This window comes from Stegodyphus dumicola, chromosome 4, assembly GCF_044657685.1.
Source record: "Stegodyphus dumicola isolate Sdum_Otavi_A_Nest chromosome 4, ASM4465768v1".
NCBI lineage: Eukaryota > Metazoa > Arthropoda > Arachnida > Araneae > Eresidae > Stegodyphus > Stegodyphus dumicola.
The window spans coordinates 64,754,264-64,773,368 of NC_140771.1; the positions used below are offsets into that span (position 1 = coordinate 64,754,264).

General features: G+C 34.5%; 1 protein-coding gene across 1 annotated transcript in view; it reads right to left on the reverse strand.

The window, feature by feature from the left end:
* Positions 1-19,105, reverse strand: part of LOC118192483 (adhesion molecule nephrin-like) — a 908,686-nt gene that overhangs the window by 366,048 nt on the left and 523,533 nt on the right. Inside the window, exon 3 of the mRNA XM_085815030.1 lies at positions 11,352-11,690. Within this exon, the coding sequence (XP_085671156.1) occupies positions 11,352-11,690 (339 nt within the window). The remainder of the gene's footprint in view (positions 1-11,351; positions 11,691-19,105) is intronic.

Sequence of the window (19,105 nt, forward strand, 5' to 3'; positions counted from 1 at the left end):
AAAGGGCTCCGGCACTTCTAATTTTAGAAGTTAAGCTCTATTTCAATTTAAATCAATTTAGAACTTAATTTTGTTATAGATTATCATTGAGTATTCGAAGTATTAACTAATATGCATTATAGCCAAGGGTAATTTAAAAAAGATTATTTGCTACTGACATAAAATAGTCATTTATTATCAGTGATGTTCAATAAACCTCTCTGAGAGATGATCTCTAATAGACATAACTAAAGCCTCATGTATTTCTGACATTACTTTACACGACTTTGCAATTTAGTCGTGTTGAGGATATGGTAGTTAATACTTTCGGTTGCCATACTATTGTGCCCAGGCTCGAAATTTGGGGAAATATAGATATATGTAAATGTATTTACGGCATGAGAATATTTAAACTAACATTTAAATTGAAAGTTCGCTTGAGAGGCTGATGGTAGTAACCGAAGATGTAGGACATACTTGAATTTATCTTACGCGGTGTTTGCCATCAAAGCTGGGATGACCCTTAAGAAACCTTTTATTGTCATCTATGAAATTCAAATCATCGATCTCACATCGTATACCTCTTCTTCTTGGTCATGACGAATTCTTGAAGGTCGTCTCAACTGGTCTCAGATGAAGAGAATTAGTAGCAGCAACAAAACTACGGCCATGAAGCATAAGAACCTTAAAATGTCAACAAGGCCCTCCGAAGAATTGCCATTTCTTAGAGATATTTATATCTGGAAACGGAAAAATTTGATAATTTGAAAAGTGTATGAAATAGCATAATGAGATTTCTACAGAAAGAACAGTAAGACGTGGATTTTTAAATAAAAAAAAGTTACCAAACAGTTAAGTTTTACAACGACAGGTAGCGTTATAAGGGCGACAATGACTGACATTTAACGCGGAGCTATATGACTATCACTTGTGATCATCTTCAGTGTTTATAAAATCCAGCATAATACAAGAACTGAAACCAACTGGTTTCGAGAGACGTCATGAATTTGCAGATTATACTTTTCAACATGTGAAAACAATGCGGACTGGCTTCAAACGTGTTGTGAACTGAAGAGGTACACTTTTCTCTTAATGAAAGTTTAAATGCATACAGCTACCGCATCTAGGAGATACAGCTACCGCATCTAGGAGTGACAGAAGAACAAGCGGTTACAGGAATACCTTTACATCAGCCACCAATGACAGTGCAGGGTGAGTTCCCTGCATCATTCATTATCAGGCCCTTTTTTGAGGAAATTTACAGCGATACATTTCGAACTGTTTCTATCGCTGTCGAGTGTTATGAGCGTTCTGAAGAGATAATAACGTTTTCTCTTTTCAAGAGTGGCAAGTGATTCATGCTATAACCTTCGCATGCAGGATGGAACGCCTTCGCACAGATTGTGCTCATCACTTTCTGCAAACGAAAGCTGAGCATAGCAGAATCCTCAGCGAATCTCTCCTACATGAATGACCATTAGAATTTCTAGAACTTTGTAACTCTTGATTATGAGAGTATTGTAAGCCACAAGTTTACATTGGTTCGGCTACGTTATGGCACCACTGAAAGATGATACACGACAGGAATTACAGCAGAACGATCTTTGATCCAATTAGAATGTTGTATCATGTCTTACGGCCATTATCATGATTGGTGATCGTTACAATATTTGTACTCCTAGCGGGCGTTGCGAACGAACCAGCACATGTTAGTAAAAATGTAACTATTCTAGCAATAAAATCTTCGATTATCATGAATTTTTCATGACCTTTTCTTACATTTCTGTGGAAATCCCATTGTGTTACTGTTTATATGTTTCGAATCATTGAAGTTTTATTATCTCTATTAGTGCTGGTTAATCCGGTATATTCTGCTTAACAGTATAACTATATATGTATGCATAGGAACGTTAAAAAATGTAAATCGAAGTTGTAATTTTAATGTGCAGTAGCCTCATAACTCTCTGTTTCAATTTGGTTATTCCTCCATTTGGTTCTAAAAGTAGTTACAGCCCTTAAATCCATGTGAAATGCATCATTTCAAAATTAACCATGTCGTATGATTCTTGCATAATACTAATGATGCAAGTTCTTGCATAATGCTTCAGACAATAATTATTTCAAATCAAAATTAATCAATTAGAATAAAGCTAACCCAATTCTTTGTGAGTTGAGCTTTCATGTTGAACACGTTGCATTCTCTATTTGGCTTCTGTGCTGCCAACTCGCGTTAAACCCGCTGCAACACACTTTGTGTTCAGTTATTAAAAATGTAAAAATTTGCTGTCTAATGCTTCTTTCGGAAAGATTGTGTACAACAAAGAAATTATATTTGTCAAAAAATAAAAGTTATTCAACTGGTAATGATTGCAAGTATCTCCGTCTTCTTATCTACATTATTATTTATATATAGCTAGATTTTAAAAAAAATGCTACAAACGTACGTAATTTTAACTCATTTTATTCATATCATTTATAATATACTGATTGATAATTTTTACAAATATTTGTACCACTATTGTTCTTGTGACTAATCTCGCTTGTTTGCAAGCCCATAAAATTCATCTTGGCGAGGAGATGAGACTGCGTTCTGTCATTGGCAGGAGCCTTGCGTGCCATACGGCTGACAGTACAACTTCAGTTCCGCCCCCAGTTTTGAAGGAGAGCTTCCAGGAGGGACAGGTGCCAGGTGTCCCACCACTCTTTCTTTACCATCAACCTCTCAAGAAGAATTTTGGCTAGCAACATATTTACAGTGCCCCATGCCGTACAAACACTACACATTTACAAAATCCATACCTTCTTCGTGTTTCGAACTGAGGACCTTTAGTGCGATATCCAGCATCGAGAGTGACATTCAGCTACGAGATTCAAATAGCACCATTAAATTTCATCATAAGAAAAAATGTATTTAAGTTTGAACTCAGTCAGATAATTGTTTTTGAGAAAAAGAAATATTAGAAAGCATTGTTGAATAGGATTGTGAGTGTCTCGAAAATGTCTAAAGGCTAACACTGTCACGGTTGGGCGGCACCACTGTTATTTTAATAAAACCTGTTCCTATTGCCATACTTAACGTACCATTTTGCAGAATAATAGGAGCAACCTAATAAATGTTTTGTTAATAAAAATGTAACTGTGTAACTGAAAGGAAATAACAGAGCGTATTTTGAAAATATGTCAGCTCTAACTATTTCCATATTATTTTAAAAAGAAATTTAGAACATTTATCGCTTCTTCAGAAACAAGGTTTCATGAGTTTTTTGGAATTATTTACTTTTTCAATTAGAAATTTCATAAAATCGTTCATATTTATCCGGTACTGGCTAGCAAGGGGAATGAGATAAAGAGAAAATAACCGAAATCTTCAAGAATGCCTATTCCAATGTGAACAAGGGAAAGAATGAAGACAAAATTTTCGATAACTCTGTATACTAAGAGGATTTCTACCATTAATCCAAACGGAAGGGTTGTAACTTACATTTAATAATATTGTAAAGTTTGTATGGTGTAATCATCAAAGAAAATTATGTAGCTATATATATATATATATTGTAGAAGATTTTTTAAATAAATTTTATCAGTTATAATAACAAATGTAACCACAAAATTTCTGGGGAGTTACATATTATTTCTGTATCACTCACCAGTATAAGTTTAAGAGTTTCTTTAGATTTATACTGGCAAGTGATATAAAAACATATGAAGCCAAAGATACAAAGCTGAAAGAGTATAAAAGATATGAAAGAAAAAATGCAGAAAGTAAACCAACGCTAAATAAATAAAAAATGGCGACAGAAGAAAGTCTATAAGCTCATTCAATTCCTCGTTTCTAGATACGACTTTCAAACTTTAGCATGGAAGAGAAGAACAGAGCTACAAAAAGGATGGGCTCACAGGTTTTTTTTTTTCAGAAATCGCATAGCTTGTAAAAGAGATCGGAAGCAAAGTTGAAATAGCATAGATATACAGGGAAAAAAGCATGGCCCGTAACAAGACGATTTCTACAACTACATTCTTCCTTAGACTTTTTCGGGATACTCAAAATCCTATTCAACAATACTTTCTAATATTTCGCTTTCTCGAAAAACATTATCTGAGAGAATTTAAACTTAAATGTATTTTTTTCCTATCATAAGTTTTAATGGTGCTATATGGATACCGTTGCTGGATGTCTGCATTATCTTTGGTTCTCTATTAACCAAAGCATTTGTTTTTTCATTAGTTGATGCTATACTGACAAGAGATATACTGAAAAATATTACATTTGTTGATTTTTCCGTTAAATCCTATGTGATATATCTGACTTCGAATCTAAAATTTTCTGAAGAACACAAAAACCTTGTCTAAAACTTAAAGGTTTATTTATTAACTGGAACTTCAACACTGATGAAAACTTAACATCATAAACGAAAACTTAACATCTTAGGTGGAAAACATTCAAAGTGCTTTAAAGTAACAGCTATGCCGGCACGATGAAGAACACTTTCTTTTAAAAGACAGAATCCATCTAGCCCTTTCGGCATATGTCTCCATTCGCTGGATTCAGACTTCCGCTCCTACGTGTTTTGGACTTAAACAGCCGGACTGGAACTGGACTGGATCAGGACCGGAACAGGACTGGAACCGGAACAAGACGGGAACCGGAACAGGACTGGATCCGGAACAAAACGGGAACCGGAACAGGACGGGAACCGGAATCTCTCATCCCCTGGCTTCTCCCCCGGGCAGGTCTATTCTGGCTCGAACTAAAATGAACTGCGGTGCCACTAAGGAAAGCACCTCCTTTTATTGCCGGCGGTTGCCGTTACTACAGGCGATTATGCAAATACTTAACACATTTGTTATCTTTAAATAGGTCCATAGGTCCTTTTAAAAAGGATTGACATTTCAAAATGACAGTGGTTGTAGAAGTATCAGTTGAGTCATTAATATGCAGAACTTTTTTTGACTTAGAGAATAAGAACTGTAATGATCTAAGCTAGATCAGATTACAGCTGTAAAAGTGCTACACATATTGCTACTAACGATTCATATAACAAACAGTTTTGGATTTCCTCATTTGACGGTAGAAAAAGATAAAATCGCAAGATAATTCGATTTTAGGGTTAATCAATAACACTTTTATATACAGCTGCTCAGTTTAGGTGCATAAGTATTAACGCTTTGAAAGTAAAGAACTTAAACTTGCATTCCTTTTTGGTTTTTTTAAAGAATTTCCTACATGCGTATAATACAAATCAGCAAAAACACTTTCCTTCTTTTCTATCCTCCTGTTTATTCCCTAAATTAATGAGATCAAGCTAAGCTGGCGAAGATTTTAACAACAAAATTTTGTCGCCAAATTTGGCAAGAAATCGTCAACATTTCTCCAAACTTGGCAACAATTTGACGATATTTTTGCCCTATATCTATGAAACTGCAACTAGTCTGATGACTGTATGAGTGTAATTTTATGTGGTCTTATGTAACTCTAGCTGTATATGTCTTCCAGCAATTTCGAGAAATTGAAGGTACTGTATATTTATCGACGGACAGAGGAAAACTAGTGTATAAGACTGGAGGGAACATATTTGTTTCACAGCTCAGAGTATCTCAAAATATTCACAGTATTGTGGAAGCTTACGCATTTGAGGCTTTTTTTGCATTGTGTTCTGTTTAATGTTCTTAGCAGTGTTAAGTGGTAACTGCTTATTGAGCTCTAACGTATTGAAGAAAGCTGTCCGAGTACTTTTCGTGAAAAGTTACGGAACTGTAAAGAATTTCTTTTGCGAAAATAAATTTCATCAGTCTATTATCAATTCTGTGCACGTTCAATCCTTTACAAACACGTATGTAAATTATTAAGAAATGCACACATTCCCTATAGTCATTATATTTGCTGTAATTAGCATAATTTTAAAGGCAATTTAAATATATATACTTAGCAGAATGATAGAACTAGCAATTAACATTATAACAAATAGTAAGACTACATGATTGATTCGGAGAACGACTGGCAATGATATCGTATTGGAATGCAATATAACTTGACTCAAAACTGAAAAAGTCATATATAAACGTTTGCAAAGTCAAAAATTGGCGGACAAAAAGGAATAAAGATAATTTAGTAAAACTTCGAGAGGAGACTTATTTGCTTCATGCAAAGGTCATCCGCAAAGGCAATGAAGAAGACAACGAGGCACTTGTCCCTCCTCTAGTATTGAGTAAAAATATTCTGTTGTACTGATACAATACTCTAATCCAGCGGTTCTCACCCGGTGGTACGCAAGAGAAAAATAGGTGGTACGCAAAGAAACAAAGTATTTTTAACTACTAAATTCAAAAATCTCGTGATTGAACTCTAATTGAAGACTACAAAAAGTAACAGTCTTGTTAACTTTAGGCTGAACTGAGAAAAAAAAATTAAAGGCATCGCAAATGAAAGCTATTAAATTTTTATTCCCTTTTCTCACAACCTATTTGTGTAAACGAAGATTTTCGTCTATGTTATATTTGAAAAAAAAAATACGGAACAAAATTAAAAGTGGATCCTAATTTACGGATAAAGCTAAATGAAATATGACCAAACATAGAGAAATTGATCTCTCTTAAACAGGCACAAATTTCATAATAAATTTTAGAATTAAAGTATTATAACTTTAATTTTGATAATTAAAATGGTAACCAATTTTCAGTCTAATATTTTTTATATGTATATATTTAACACAAATAGACAACAGGTTGTACAAGTGACAAAATATATTTTTTTAATATTTCTGTTGAGAAATTGAAAAATAATCATTGTAAAATGTAGTGGTGGTACTAAAGTATTTAAATTTTTGCTTAGATGGTTTGCGTTAGTCAAAAGGTTGAGAATCGCTGCTCTAATCTGCAAGCTACTTATGACCCTCCTTTATCTAAAAATTTATTTATGGAATCATTTGGCGCCACCTTTTGTTCTCCAGTCCTAAAAATTTCTGTTATCATCCACAATCTTGCCATTATATCCTAAATTCCACATATAACATTATTCATTCTTAAAGCAAAATTTTTGCAAGGATGCGTGTAAAAGGAATTCTTAAAACTTAAATAAATAAATAAAAATGACAAATGATGTGTTGCACGCATATTTTGAGAACTTACGAACTCAAGATTGTGAAAGGAAAAAATTCCATATATTTTATTACCTTTCCTCCGGTTGTTTCAACCTATTTTCCATTTGCTCCCTCTTAACGCCCACTACTGATTCACTATTTGTTGAAAGCAGTTATCGCTTGAAACATTAATAAAACATTATAAAAAACAAATGGATGCACTTATGGACAAATTAGCAAAGCAGATAAGTGCTGATTTCTTTACATTTTCAGAGTGAAAAAAAGTTCGAAATTTATTTCTCCAGAAACTTATTTAAAATGTTTAGGTAAAAAATGAATTTTTTTCAGATTCAGTCTAAAATTTTATGAACATATTATTCTATTATATATATATATATACATATACAACATTTAAACAACCAAAGTCTATCTTATATTAATTTAATGCCAGTAATTCTAAATTTTATGACACAGTATCTTAAATAATTAGTCGGTTTTTAAAGTCATCAGGTTTCTGTTCAAGCAGCAAATAGCAAATATCCTCAGAGCCTTCGCAGGAGTTCGAAATCCTGACCTCAGAACGGCCAGCCGTACGTGTCCACTTAAAGGGAGGCTGGGGAGGACGGAACCTAGTCGCCAGGTCCTGGTAGTGAAGAATTATCATCTATCACGTTTTTATTCCACAGCCGCCTGATGAGTTAACAGGTCTTTATCGCAGCAGCAACTATGAAAAATAAGCAATCGCCTGCAGGGTTTCGAACTACGAATCCCCTGAATCGCCAACCGACGTGCTTTCAACTACACAATAAAGACACGCGATAATGAGAGAGAAAAGTTCTTGCAAAATATTTTATTATCGTATTGTTGCGTGCGTACGGATTTGTAAGAGATTGAATGCAGAAGTCAGATGAAAAGTTAATAAAATTTATTCTTATCACAAGAAATAAAAACAAATTACTGAAATTTTTCTCACAGATACTCATACAATATCAAAATGTCACACACTAGTTATATTTTAAACTACTAAAACGTTATATAGAACTCAATCCAAAGCACTGAGAAAATTAATCCGATCTCACCGCGAATTCGCTACAATCAACAACAAAAGCTTAGTAAACAACTGAACTGAGATGATATTTCTCCAGATTTTATAAGCTTTTAGATCAGTCACGAGAAGTTCTCGTAATTTCTTAAGGTTTCTAGAAAGCAAAAGAGTAGAATTACAGTTATAGCTAACACACAAATCCATTATTTCAATCTAAATATAAATTACGAAATATCTATTTATTAAATGCACGTGCTCCTGTATTTTTACTTTTTCAGCGTAGCTTTCTCTTAAAACTCGTCACGCGCTGCATTACACAGGGAAATAATAGAATTTTAATCACATCTCTACTAGAAATAGCCAACTACATACAAAATCCGTAATACTCCTCCCTTTCCAAGGGCTGCACGTCCCGAGGATTACAATCCCTGAACAGGAAGCCAAACTTACAACTAGGGCATCAATGCAATAACAAACATTACACTACAATATCAAACAACATAAACAGCAATTTGAATAAGTAACTTAAAACAAATCAAATACTAAATACAAACCAAATACTATGAAATATAGAAACAAAAAGGACCATGGTCTTATACTATTTACATTATATACACTACGTACTATGGCCTTAGTAAGGAGCTAACCCGTCGCAATGGACGACTTTAGGCTTAGAGTTCGATGATTTACGGATCCGAACCGCGACTTCGTTCAGCTTGTTTAGGACTGTGTATGGACCATCCTAAGATGACTGTACTTTCGGGCAGAGTCGTTTCTGTTGAGTCGGATTCCATAACATTACCTTATCTCCTTCGTTGAATCAATGTCTAGTAGCTCTGGTGTCGTATCGAGTCTTCTTCTCCGTCGCCAAGTTGACTCGCTCTCGTTCAACATTGTGCATCTCTTCCAACCGGGTCTGGAGATCTTGGGTGCATTCCTCAGGCGATGAAGAACCTTGCATCTGGAGGGCGACCAAACAAGAGATCACAAGGCAGATGAAGGTCACGACCGAAGAGTATCTGAGATGGGAAACAGTCGGTAGTCTCGTGGACAGCACTGCACTAAGCCAGTAAAACTAGTGGTAATTTCTTTTTCCAGTTCCTGCTGGTTTCTGGAAGCCACTAATGTGAGATTATTAAGGATGCTTCAATTAAACCTCTCTACCATTCCGTGCTACTGGGGATGTAAAGGCATCGTTTGGGTTTTCTCAATGCCGAGTTTGCCAGGAGTTCTTTTATTACAGCCCAGATAAAATTCGTTCCCTGATCGAAATGTAACTGACGAGGCACTCCGAACCTGTAAATCCAGTGTTGTATCATCACCTCAGCTACTGTAACAGCTTCTTGATCAGGAATAGGATATGCTTCACGCCACTTGCTGAAGTAATCAATGACAACGAGGATGTATTTGTTGCCATATACAGTTCGTGGCAGAGGTCCCAAGATACCAAAGACGATACGCTTGAAAGGTTTTCCTATATTGTAACGCTGCAGCTTGCTCGGCTGCGTTTCTCGGTCCTTTCACAAGCATCGCAAGATCGGCACTACTTTTTTACGTCATCGCTTGCATTATTTCAGTAGAAGCGTTCACGAACTCTCTGCAAGGTTTTCATTATTTCGAAGTTAACTCCTGTAAGGCTGTTATGTAGTTCTTTAAGGATGTTCGTGATCAGGAATCTTGGAAGTATCAGCTGACATCCTCTGATTCGAATTTCCGGCTTAAGAGGCCGTTTCAAATATGGAGTAGGTTCCAGAAAGTGATATTTCGTTTTGTTCTAGGACTGTAAATCGAAATGTCTTGTTGGGTGTCTGACCTCTTTGTCACTGCATGGGCCTTGATCAGCCGATGTTGATGTTACAATATGTCGTGCGACCGGACTCAGCAGCTCGTATTTCTCTTCGAACCTGGAACAATATCGGCAACTTTCTGGGCAAGGTCTTTTAGAGAGGTCGTCGGCGTTTCCGTGTGATGATAAATTCCGATGACAAATAGTGGTGTCATGCTCCTGGAGTCTCTGTTTCTAACTGGCTATTTGACCCTCAGGGTTCTTGAAATTTATAAGCTAGGCCAATGATTCATGATGCGTGCGGAGCAGTAATTTTCTGCCCTATAAGATAATGATGGAAATGTTGTATGGCTTTGACTATGGCGAGCAACTCTTTCCTGGTGACACAGTAAGTCTTCGCCAGTTTAGACAGGCAGTTGCTCCAGTAAGCAACTACACGTTCTTGGCCGTTTATTTCTTGGGAAAAAACAGCATCGACACTTTCATTGCTCGTGTCCGAGTCAAGAATAAATGTCTGTCGAGCTGGGGATACGTAAGGATTGGAGCAGATGTTAAAGCTTCCTTCAGGTTTTTAAATGCATCCTCACATTCTTTTGTAAACAAGAACTTTTGCTTGCTCTTTGTCAGCTTGTGAAGGGTCTTGCAATGGAAGAAAAGTCCTTAACGAATCTCTTATAGTAGGTGCAAAGCCCTAGGAAGCTTCTCAGCAGATGGACATTTTCTGCACGTTTCCAGTCTTTAACTATATAGTGATGATCTTTGATTCTTGTTGTTCTATGTAGACATTTTTTAGAGAATCTCGAAAGTACAGTTGAAAGAAATCAGTCCAGGGAGTGAGCGGTTTTTTGTGTTGATTCCAGCAATCTCACTTCTTTAATTTTCTCTGCTTTTCCTTCATCCTTGCACACCACTCTTGATCAATGTTTCTTCCGAACGCATTCATCAAGGTCATTGTCAGTCAGCGATGATCGTTAAAAAGAACTGATTCACTTCATTGAGCGAACGGAAAGGAGCGGTTTTTCCCGTCTCAAGACTGGGCTCCACTTTATTTACTGCAGGTAGGGAGAATTAACATTTGTTGAGTGAGAAAAAGAATAGTTGGACATGGCCTACAAAACTAAATAGTAGAAATCGAAGAAAGCCTTTTTTTTCGAAACTCAAAAAACGAAACGATTTGAAGATATCCGTAGCAGTGGCTATTTTGTGGATTGTGCAGAGAGATAGACTGACGAATTGCAGATAAAAATGCAGCTCAGAAACAAGTTTTTAAGCAGACGACAATTCAGAAACAAACAATTTCTCAGAATCAAGTAGCTCACCCTTGGTGAGATCTACTCCAACTTTCATGATTCGATTATAACCAAATTCACAATCGATGGAATAATACGTAAGTATGCAGTTGCTGAATATTGACGCTAATGATTGATAAAAATGAATCGAGGATAGAATTAGCAAACCTACTTACCCACAACGATAAGGTTGACTCTTTTAAGCTCCGTTGCAGACCATTGATAATCGACCCGACAAAAATAAGATCCAGTGTCTTCCTCTCTGAGGTAATCCATCTGCAGATAGGGTTGGTCACCGGTGACATGAAATTGTACACGGTCACTATATGTCTCGTTGCGCATGTGGAAAGCGTCCGCGAGGCGTCGGTCTCGAGCGTCCAGCGTGTACAAGGCCGTAACACCATCGTTCTTGTACCAGAAAATGAATTCGACGCTGTCGCCCTTCTTCTGGAGAATGTTGCAGGGCATCTTGGCGGTGCCGTCCACCAGGGCTTCGACTACGGTCTCCGGAAGGGCTGCAAATAAAAGAAAATATTCTTTCTTATAGCTAACGTTCTTTCGAACATATATGAATCGAAAAGTCACTTATGTAAATTATATTATTCCACATTTAAAGAACTTTGCACACAGAGTAGCTCTGCAATATTCGTATTTATTCTGAGGCTTTTCTAGTAGATATAGTTTTAGACTTTAATTATTTAGAATTTTAGAACATTTACAAACTGTGGGACTATCATTGTTAATTTGAATTGCTCAACCAAAGTAAAATTTAAAATTAGGCTAAAATTGCAAATATTTTTAGTGTACATTTTGAATAAAGCTCTATGGATTTCGAGAGACGCTAGACACAGTTTTCTCTTTTTTCGGTACAAGATATGTTTTGCTAAGGTCAGAAGAACAATAGCCATATTTACAGGAAAATCGATGGGCACAGTAAAAATAAAACGAAAGCAGTCCATGTTAGATCGGAATGCAATAATTAAAAGCTAAAACTTTAAAACTCTGAAATACTGGAAAATGTTTATTGGAATTAATACCCTTTACTGCTGAATATGAATTTTGTGTATGTGGAAGATTTCAAGGAAATTCAATTCAAGAAATAGAGAGGAATATAATAATTAGTAACAATAATTTTCAGGGAATAAAAACTAAAATTGTAGTTAAATTTTCATTATGCGGAAATACAGATCTTCAGTTTTAAACAGGATTTAGCATTTTTAAAAATGTATTCTAAGTTATTGATATTATTTCCTTTCTTGTTGTTTCCAGTGTTTTCTATTATCTTGACCTTTTACTAGTGCATTCTTTGACAAAAGGCTCTATGCTCGTTTTTGTTACGCCCATTGCTATATTTTGTGCCACCCATTGATTTTAATACAAAAATAAGTGTTAGAAATCTCATCTTTCTTAATATATTGTTGCGAAATTTACAGCTGCAGTAAGATAGCTTCCCCGCAAAGCGAGTTCAAGGTTGCCAGAAAAATACTACTGGAAGGAAAGGGAGGATTGCCATATTTAGCGCGAAATAGCCCATTTGGCGGCAAAATTTGCGATATGCCATAGACAGAGCGTGAATGACAACACGATACACAACACGTGAGAGACATTAAGATGACATAACAACACATGAAAGATATTAAGATTTAATATCACATTTCAGGATATACTAAATACTTTAAACTGAAAACATTTATAAGTTGAACCTTAGAAGTACGAGTTTCAAATATCTTTTTATTTTATTATTATTTTTAGCGATAATTTAACGATCCCCACAATAAATCCATATTTAGTACTGCGAGTATTCAAAAGTTCATTTTTAAAGAAAACTGTCAATTAGTTCACGAAAACAATATGTTTTTGCTTGGAATTATAATACATTAAGCTATTTGATATAACGCATTTAATACTGAGTTTTAAGGTATTTAATGAACATTTTTCAATAAATCATTACTTCAACAAAATGTTATCCTTGTTTATTATGCTGTTTGCAACAATGCTTTCATACACTGCTTACTGAAAGAAAAAGCAGTATTACCGATTAAGTAATCGACACAAGTAAAAAAAAAATCACTTAACTCTCCCCTTCTTCCCTATAAAACAGAAACGAACAGAGAAAAAACAGGAGCAAGCAGACACATTACACTAAGTACAAAATCCGGTTTTTATTTAAATGTTATAAAATTAAATCCTAAAATCTACAGTTCCCGTGGTTCATCGAATAAAACACACGACTAAGGAAGGAAAGTTTAATCAATCGTAGCTTCCACTTTTCGTTTGAAGTAGCGCTATTTGGAAAATAAATTTTGGGGCAAGATTTCTGTGTTCTTTCATTTTATCAGAAATCTAACGTAAAAGCATCATAATTAACATTTTAGTTATATATCATACGTAATCATAAGGTAAAAGATTAAAATTAAATAAATACATTAAACTGAAACACATTATTACAGTAAAGGAATAATAAAATGATTGTAGAAATTTTCTGTCAAATGAGCCATTCTTAGACATTTGATAGCAAAATTATGACGCAATATTAATTTTATTAACATTTGCATAAAATTATAATATATAAAATTATGATTAAAGTAATGATGGGAGTTACGCCACTCTGAAGTCTAACACTGGATGAGATCAACTGGTAATGTTTGGCATTTATTTGACGATGTTAAGAATATTGTTTGCAACATCATCACGTGAGCCAGTCTTAAGTTGCTTCCAACTGGTAGTCATGCAGTGATGAAAATGAAAATGCCAAGATATGTTCACCAGAAACTGTGTTGTAAGATGTAGCGATAAACGATGGCCTCGGGAGAGACGTATTAAATTATTGCGTGCTACCAAGGCAATATTGAATGCTGCAAAGATTTATGAAATAAATTATTTGTTCCTTCACCTATGGAGCTGTTAATCTTAACGGTGCCGAAAAGATTATTAGGCTTTGAATTTAGGACATGGCCCTCTATACAGATAAATATTTTGTCGCTGAATATTTTTCTAAGCAATTTTCTTGAACATAATGAATATATAACTTATGTTATTATAATGGTATCTTATAATTATTATTATATTAGTTATATATGACTTAATAAATAAATAACCTAGTAAAAATATTTGCTCATTTAAGTAACATTTAATAGTTTAAACTGAATTGTTTATATATATAAGTTCTTAATATTAATATAAATTCTTAATATTTAAAAAATTGTTACACTTCGAACAAAGTTATTGTTTAGTAAATAATAAAAATGCCCTTTATTTAATTCTTAAGACTGTAGAGACATTAGAATTTTTTTTGGAAGCAAGCAAGATGAAAAATGAGCAAATGCCTTCCCCGGGAATCGAACCACGGAACTCTGGAATACCGCCCCAGCGTGCAGAACCACTACGCCACGAAGGCACGCTAGGAAAGTGGGAGAAATACCTTATATACTCCCCTTTCTTAAAGGGCGACTGGGGGTTTTTTTTAGAGAACCCAATCGCCAAATCCTGGGTGTGGGGAGTTAGCATCCACAACCCTTTTAGTTCGGGCACCACTGTAGAGACATTAGGATTTTTTTTGGAAGCAAGCAAGATAAAAAATTAGCAAACGCCTTCGCCGGGAATCGAACCACTGACCTCTGGAATACCGGCCCGTCGTGCAGAAGTATTACACCACGCACGCACGCTAAGAATGTCGGAGAAATACCTTATAGGACTTAATATTATTTATAAAATATAAAACAAGATAATTTATTTAAAATATCAAATGCTATGTTTTTCATTTTACGATACGGAAATGTTCTCTTTTCTAATATATTTTTATTTAATTCAGCAATATTTTATGAACAGTACCATATTTGATCATTTAATTAATATTTACGCAGAAAGCGACTATTTTTTATGAGTTCATGTAATTTTGCCATTAATATTTAATACAGTTTATACTTTTTGTAAAACAGAAGCGAGTTCTGAATAATTTTATATTTGAATGAAAGAATAAAATAATAAAGTGGAGCTGTCAAGCAAACACCAACAGAATAGCGGAATATAAAGAATAGTGGAATAAACTACATCATAATTAACAAAAAAGAACTATTAGCTAGTATTAACTGGTTTATTTGGGATTCTAAGTTCTTTGATTATGTAAATTAAATCAGCATTCAGAACGTGAACGCAATGAAAAATACACATAAACAAGGCTTTAATGTCCAGGAAGTCTGCCGCCGAATAGGTAATTGCTTCTGAAAAATCCTGACAGGAAAGCCCTCAATCGAAACGGTGCTTCACGCTTACGCGTTGACCAGATCAACTACTGATCTTCCGTGGATGAGCGAGAATCGAGAACGCAAAGCGCATCTTAATCATTTTTTGTTTTTTGTTTTGTATAACTCTTGCATTTCGATAAATAAAAGATAACTGTACTTTTAACTTACTTTTACTATTTGGGAATTGATTTTTAATGGATGATTTAACAATATATTTGTGCTACAGTCCGTGTACAATTAAAATTACGCACCAGTTGTAGATAAAACAATTCCTAAATGTGATGTCATCTATCACCGTTATTACCCGACGCATTTTTTATTTATTTTTATACTGTAAAATTTGCTTTATTCTAATGGTTAAGGACAGTATTTTGTCCATCTTCCTGCAGTAAAGCAAATTAATATTTTCTGACAAGACCCGGTTAATTGAATCCGGATTAATCAACAGTTGACAGCATACTATTCAAAACTGCACCCTATTGCACTGTTGACTGCATACTATGATTTCACACTATTGACTGCATACTATATGCTTTTCAACACGGTAATCCAAAAAAGGCGAGCGGATAGGATCGCTGAACACTGGCAATTTGACCCGATTTCGAATTATGGAAACCAGGCATTTCGCAGTTCCTCCGGTGTTTTGTTTGAATACCAGTCACTTTCTTTTAACAATCCTCCACGAAGGCATTGCTTAAACAGAGACTTAGTGTGCTTTGCCATAATCTTATAAATCCGATTTTTCATGTCGGGGTGAGCTAGTGGTGAATAAATGGAATGTCTGCAAAGTATATCCTTTACAAGTCATATTTACTCAGAAATACAAGTCTGCTCTATACCGTCAATAGTTTCTTACCTCTTTCCTTATTACAACTGGAATGTCATCAAATAAAAAAAGAGGTAGCTTTTAGAAATAATATAATATTACGTATAAGAGCAAAATATTATAAACTCTTTAATAATATTTCTTTTAAATTACCCCGAACTTACCGAGGCCATATGGCACATTTATTATTTAGTAACATAAACAATTGTCGTGGGAAATCGAAGAGTAATGTACCGCAGCTCTAAACTCAACGAAATGACTTATTCATAATTCAAAACGAATGTAGTATGCACTCGTTGAGTAAATACATTTTCCTCGAATGCATGGACAAACTATTCATCGACGATCCTCTTTCTGGGCCATTAAGTGCATCTAAGTCCCGGCCATTCCTGAATTTTGGCACTTATCCAAGATGGGGTCAGTTGTAAAATCTGCGACAATTTATTCTGTACCGTCCATTCAGAGCTTCAAAAGTTTCTCATTTTAATCAGATTAGATCGGCGAAGTGTGCGAGTAAGTTTGACAAGGATCTAAATTCTTCATATACCTGGAGAATTATCAGCCAATATAGTTTGGAAAAAGCGTTTCCGAATAGGCATGTTTAACGACTTTCTAGTGGCTCAGAAATGTATCGAAATGGCGCTGCCGCTGAGAGAGAAAGCACGTTTGAATTGATGATTAGCAGTTATTCTTTATTCAAGATTTTCTTTATCATCTGTTAAGAAAATGAACTGAATAGTTACATTTTGCTTGAAATATATGTTTACTAAAAACGCCGTAAACTGAAAATTCCGTAAATTTCGTTTGGTCCATGATTTAAATGGAAAAATGAATAAATAATAATACTAGAATTAACAGAGAGATTAAGTCAGTTGATCTTCCCATTCAGCTCTTCCTTGAATGTGGGTCTTTTAACTCCTTTTCTTCCTTTGGTATACTGAAAATTGAGTTTAAGCGAGGTAGCATTTACCATATATGTAATTAATTTTACTTTCTTGTCCGAAGTAAAGGAAGTATTGCAATCACCAAAAATTTCGGATGTTTTATTTTAGTGAGAATATCCATTTTAATCGCTCTCGAATCCCTTTGAACGATGTTTTTACGTGACATCTGTAAGTACGAACACATTAAAGAACTGTTTTTGCCATTTAAAATGGATTCAGAAGAGAGGTGTTTCGTGACGTGTGTCAGTTACTTATGTATCTTGCATAACTCTTACATATACACCCACTATGTTACCCGCTTGGTGAGCTCAGTTTTTTATTCGTATCTCTTGTTAAACTGTGCCTTTTTTGTTTTAAAAATGATTGAATTATATTGTTCTTATGCTCCGGTTAAGGCTTTTGCTCTTTAGTTAATCTGCGTACAATGGTTGTAGAATGATCAACAATTTAAAAGTTTAGGAGTTGCAATGCCTAACGAGGTTGCCATTTGTTTACATTTGAAACTCCTAGTAGAATATTGAATTAAGTCAGTTTGTGCACCAACTTCAATGTGTTTTTACCGAGAGAAACCGAAAGTAAACTTTCAGTTTTATGCACCGAAAAATCTCTTTTCCTGCCGCGGTTACTTTTGCGTAGAAACTCTAATTTTTTTTTTTGAAAAAAATTGCCTTTTTTAATCATTTTTAGCTATATTTGTTATTTTACTTAATTTACAAATTCTTTTTAGATTTTATGTAGTTTTGCCTTGTCTTAAAGGGTCGGATGCAGTTACAGTTACATATGGAGATCAGACAAATTATATTATACAGAGATCGGACAAAAGTGTCGTCAAAGGATCTCCAAATTTGCCGACATCTGGCGATGTTTTACTAAATTTGGCGATAACATTAGTCTCTAAAACCATCGCCAGCTTGTAACCATTTACCTGAATGTTAAGTTATCTTTATTTTTCCGGTGAAGTTTCACTGTCTTTTATGTCACATTATACATGTGGTATTTCAATTTTACATATAACTTCCCTAAAATTATATACATATGCACAAAGTTAGGAAGACTACGCAGATTTTGTTAAAAGAATGAGTCATATTTTACCTTAAGGTAATAGCTGCACTTGAATACCTAGTATGCATTCCAGTTAGTAAATTTTACTTCAAGAAAAGTACTTTAGAAAGTAAAAGCGGCTATTCTAAAGGCATTTAAGAAGGTGATACGATAACATTTAGCCCACATAACAGATTTTAAATCACGTTTATACAAAGAATGTTCGTTGCCTCAGTGTCTACTATAACAAATTTCCTAATAAAAGTTAAATTATAATAAACAAGAAGCTTTACACTTCAAGTATTTACAAGTATTTAAATTACGTAACCCTGAAAAATGTAAATACCTCCACTCAAACTGTAACGTGATAAAGACACAACCAAAGTAATAAATAAACGTGATAATTTATTCCAGAACGCTTATGATGTAATATCTTAAAATGTCAATTACGAAAAATAAATAATTAATGCAAGTCGTGGAATGAATAAAATCTAATGTTTGAAGGTAATGTTAAAATTTCAAATGATTCTTACTCAGAACTGTTTATCACCAAATTTATTTCTTGATAAAGAGACACAGTACAACTTTACTAATATTGGTGATTATGAAGTTTGATAGTATTATTGCATATACTATTAACTTAAGCTGTTATTATTTGTAAGTACGCACGTCATTTGCCCTACATTAGTATAGTATGATAGTCATTAGTTTTGAAATAATGCATTTGAGAAAGACTAATTATATATATGCTTCCACTTTTGGGATGGAAAGGTCAAATTAAAAAATGATACTTTATGGACTATTGCAAAGTAAGGTAAAATTTTATCTTTCATACGCACAAACACACACACACACACACACACACATATATATAT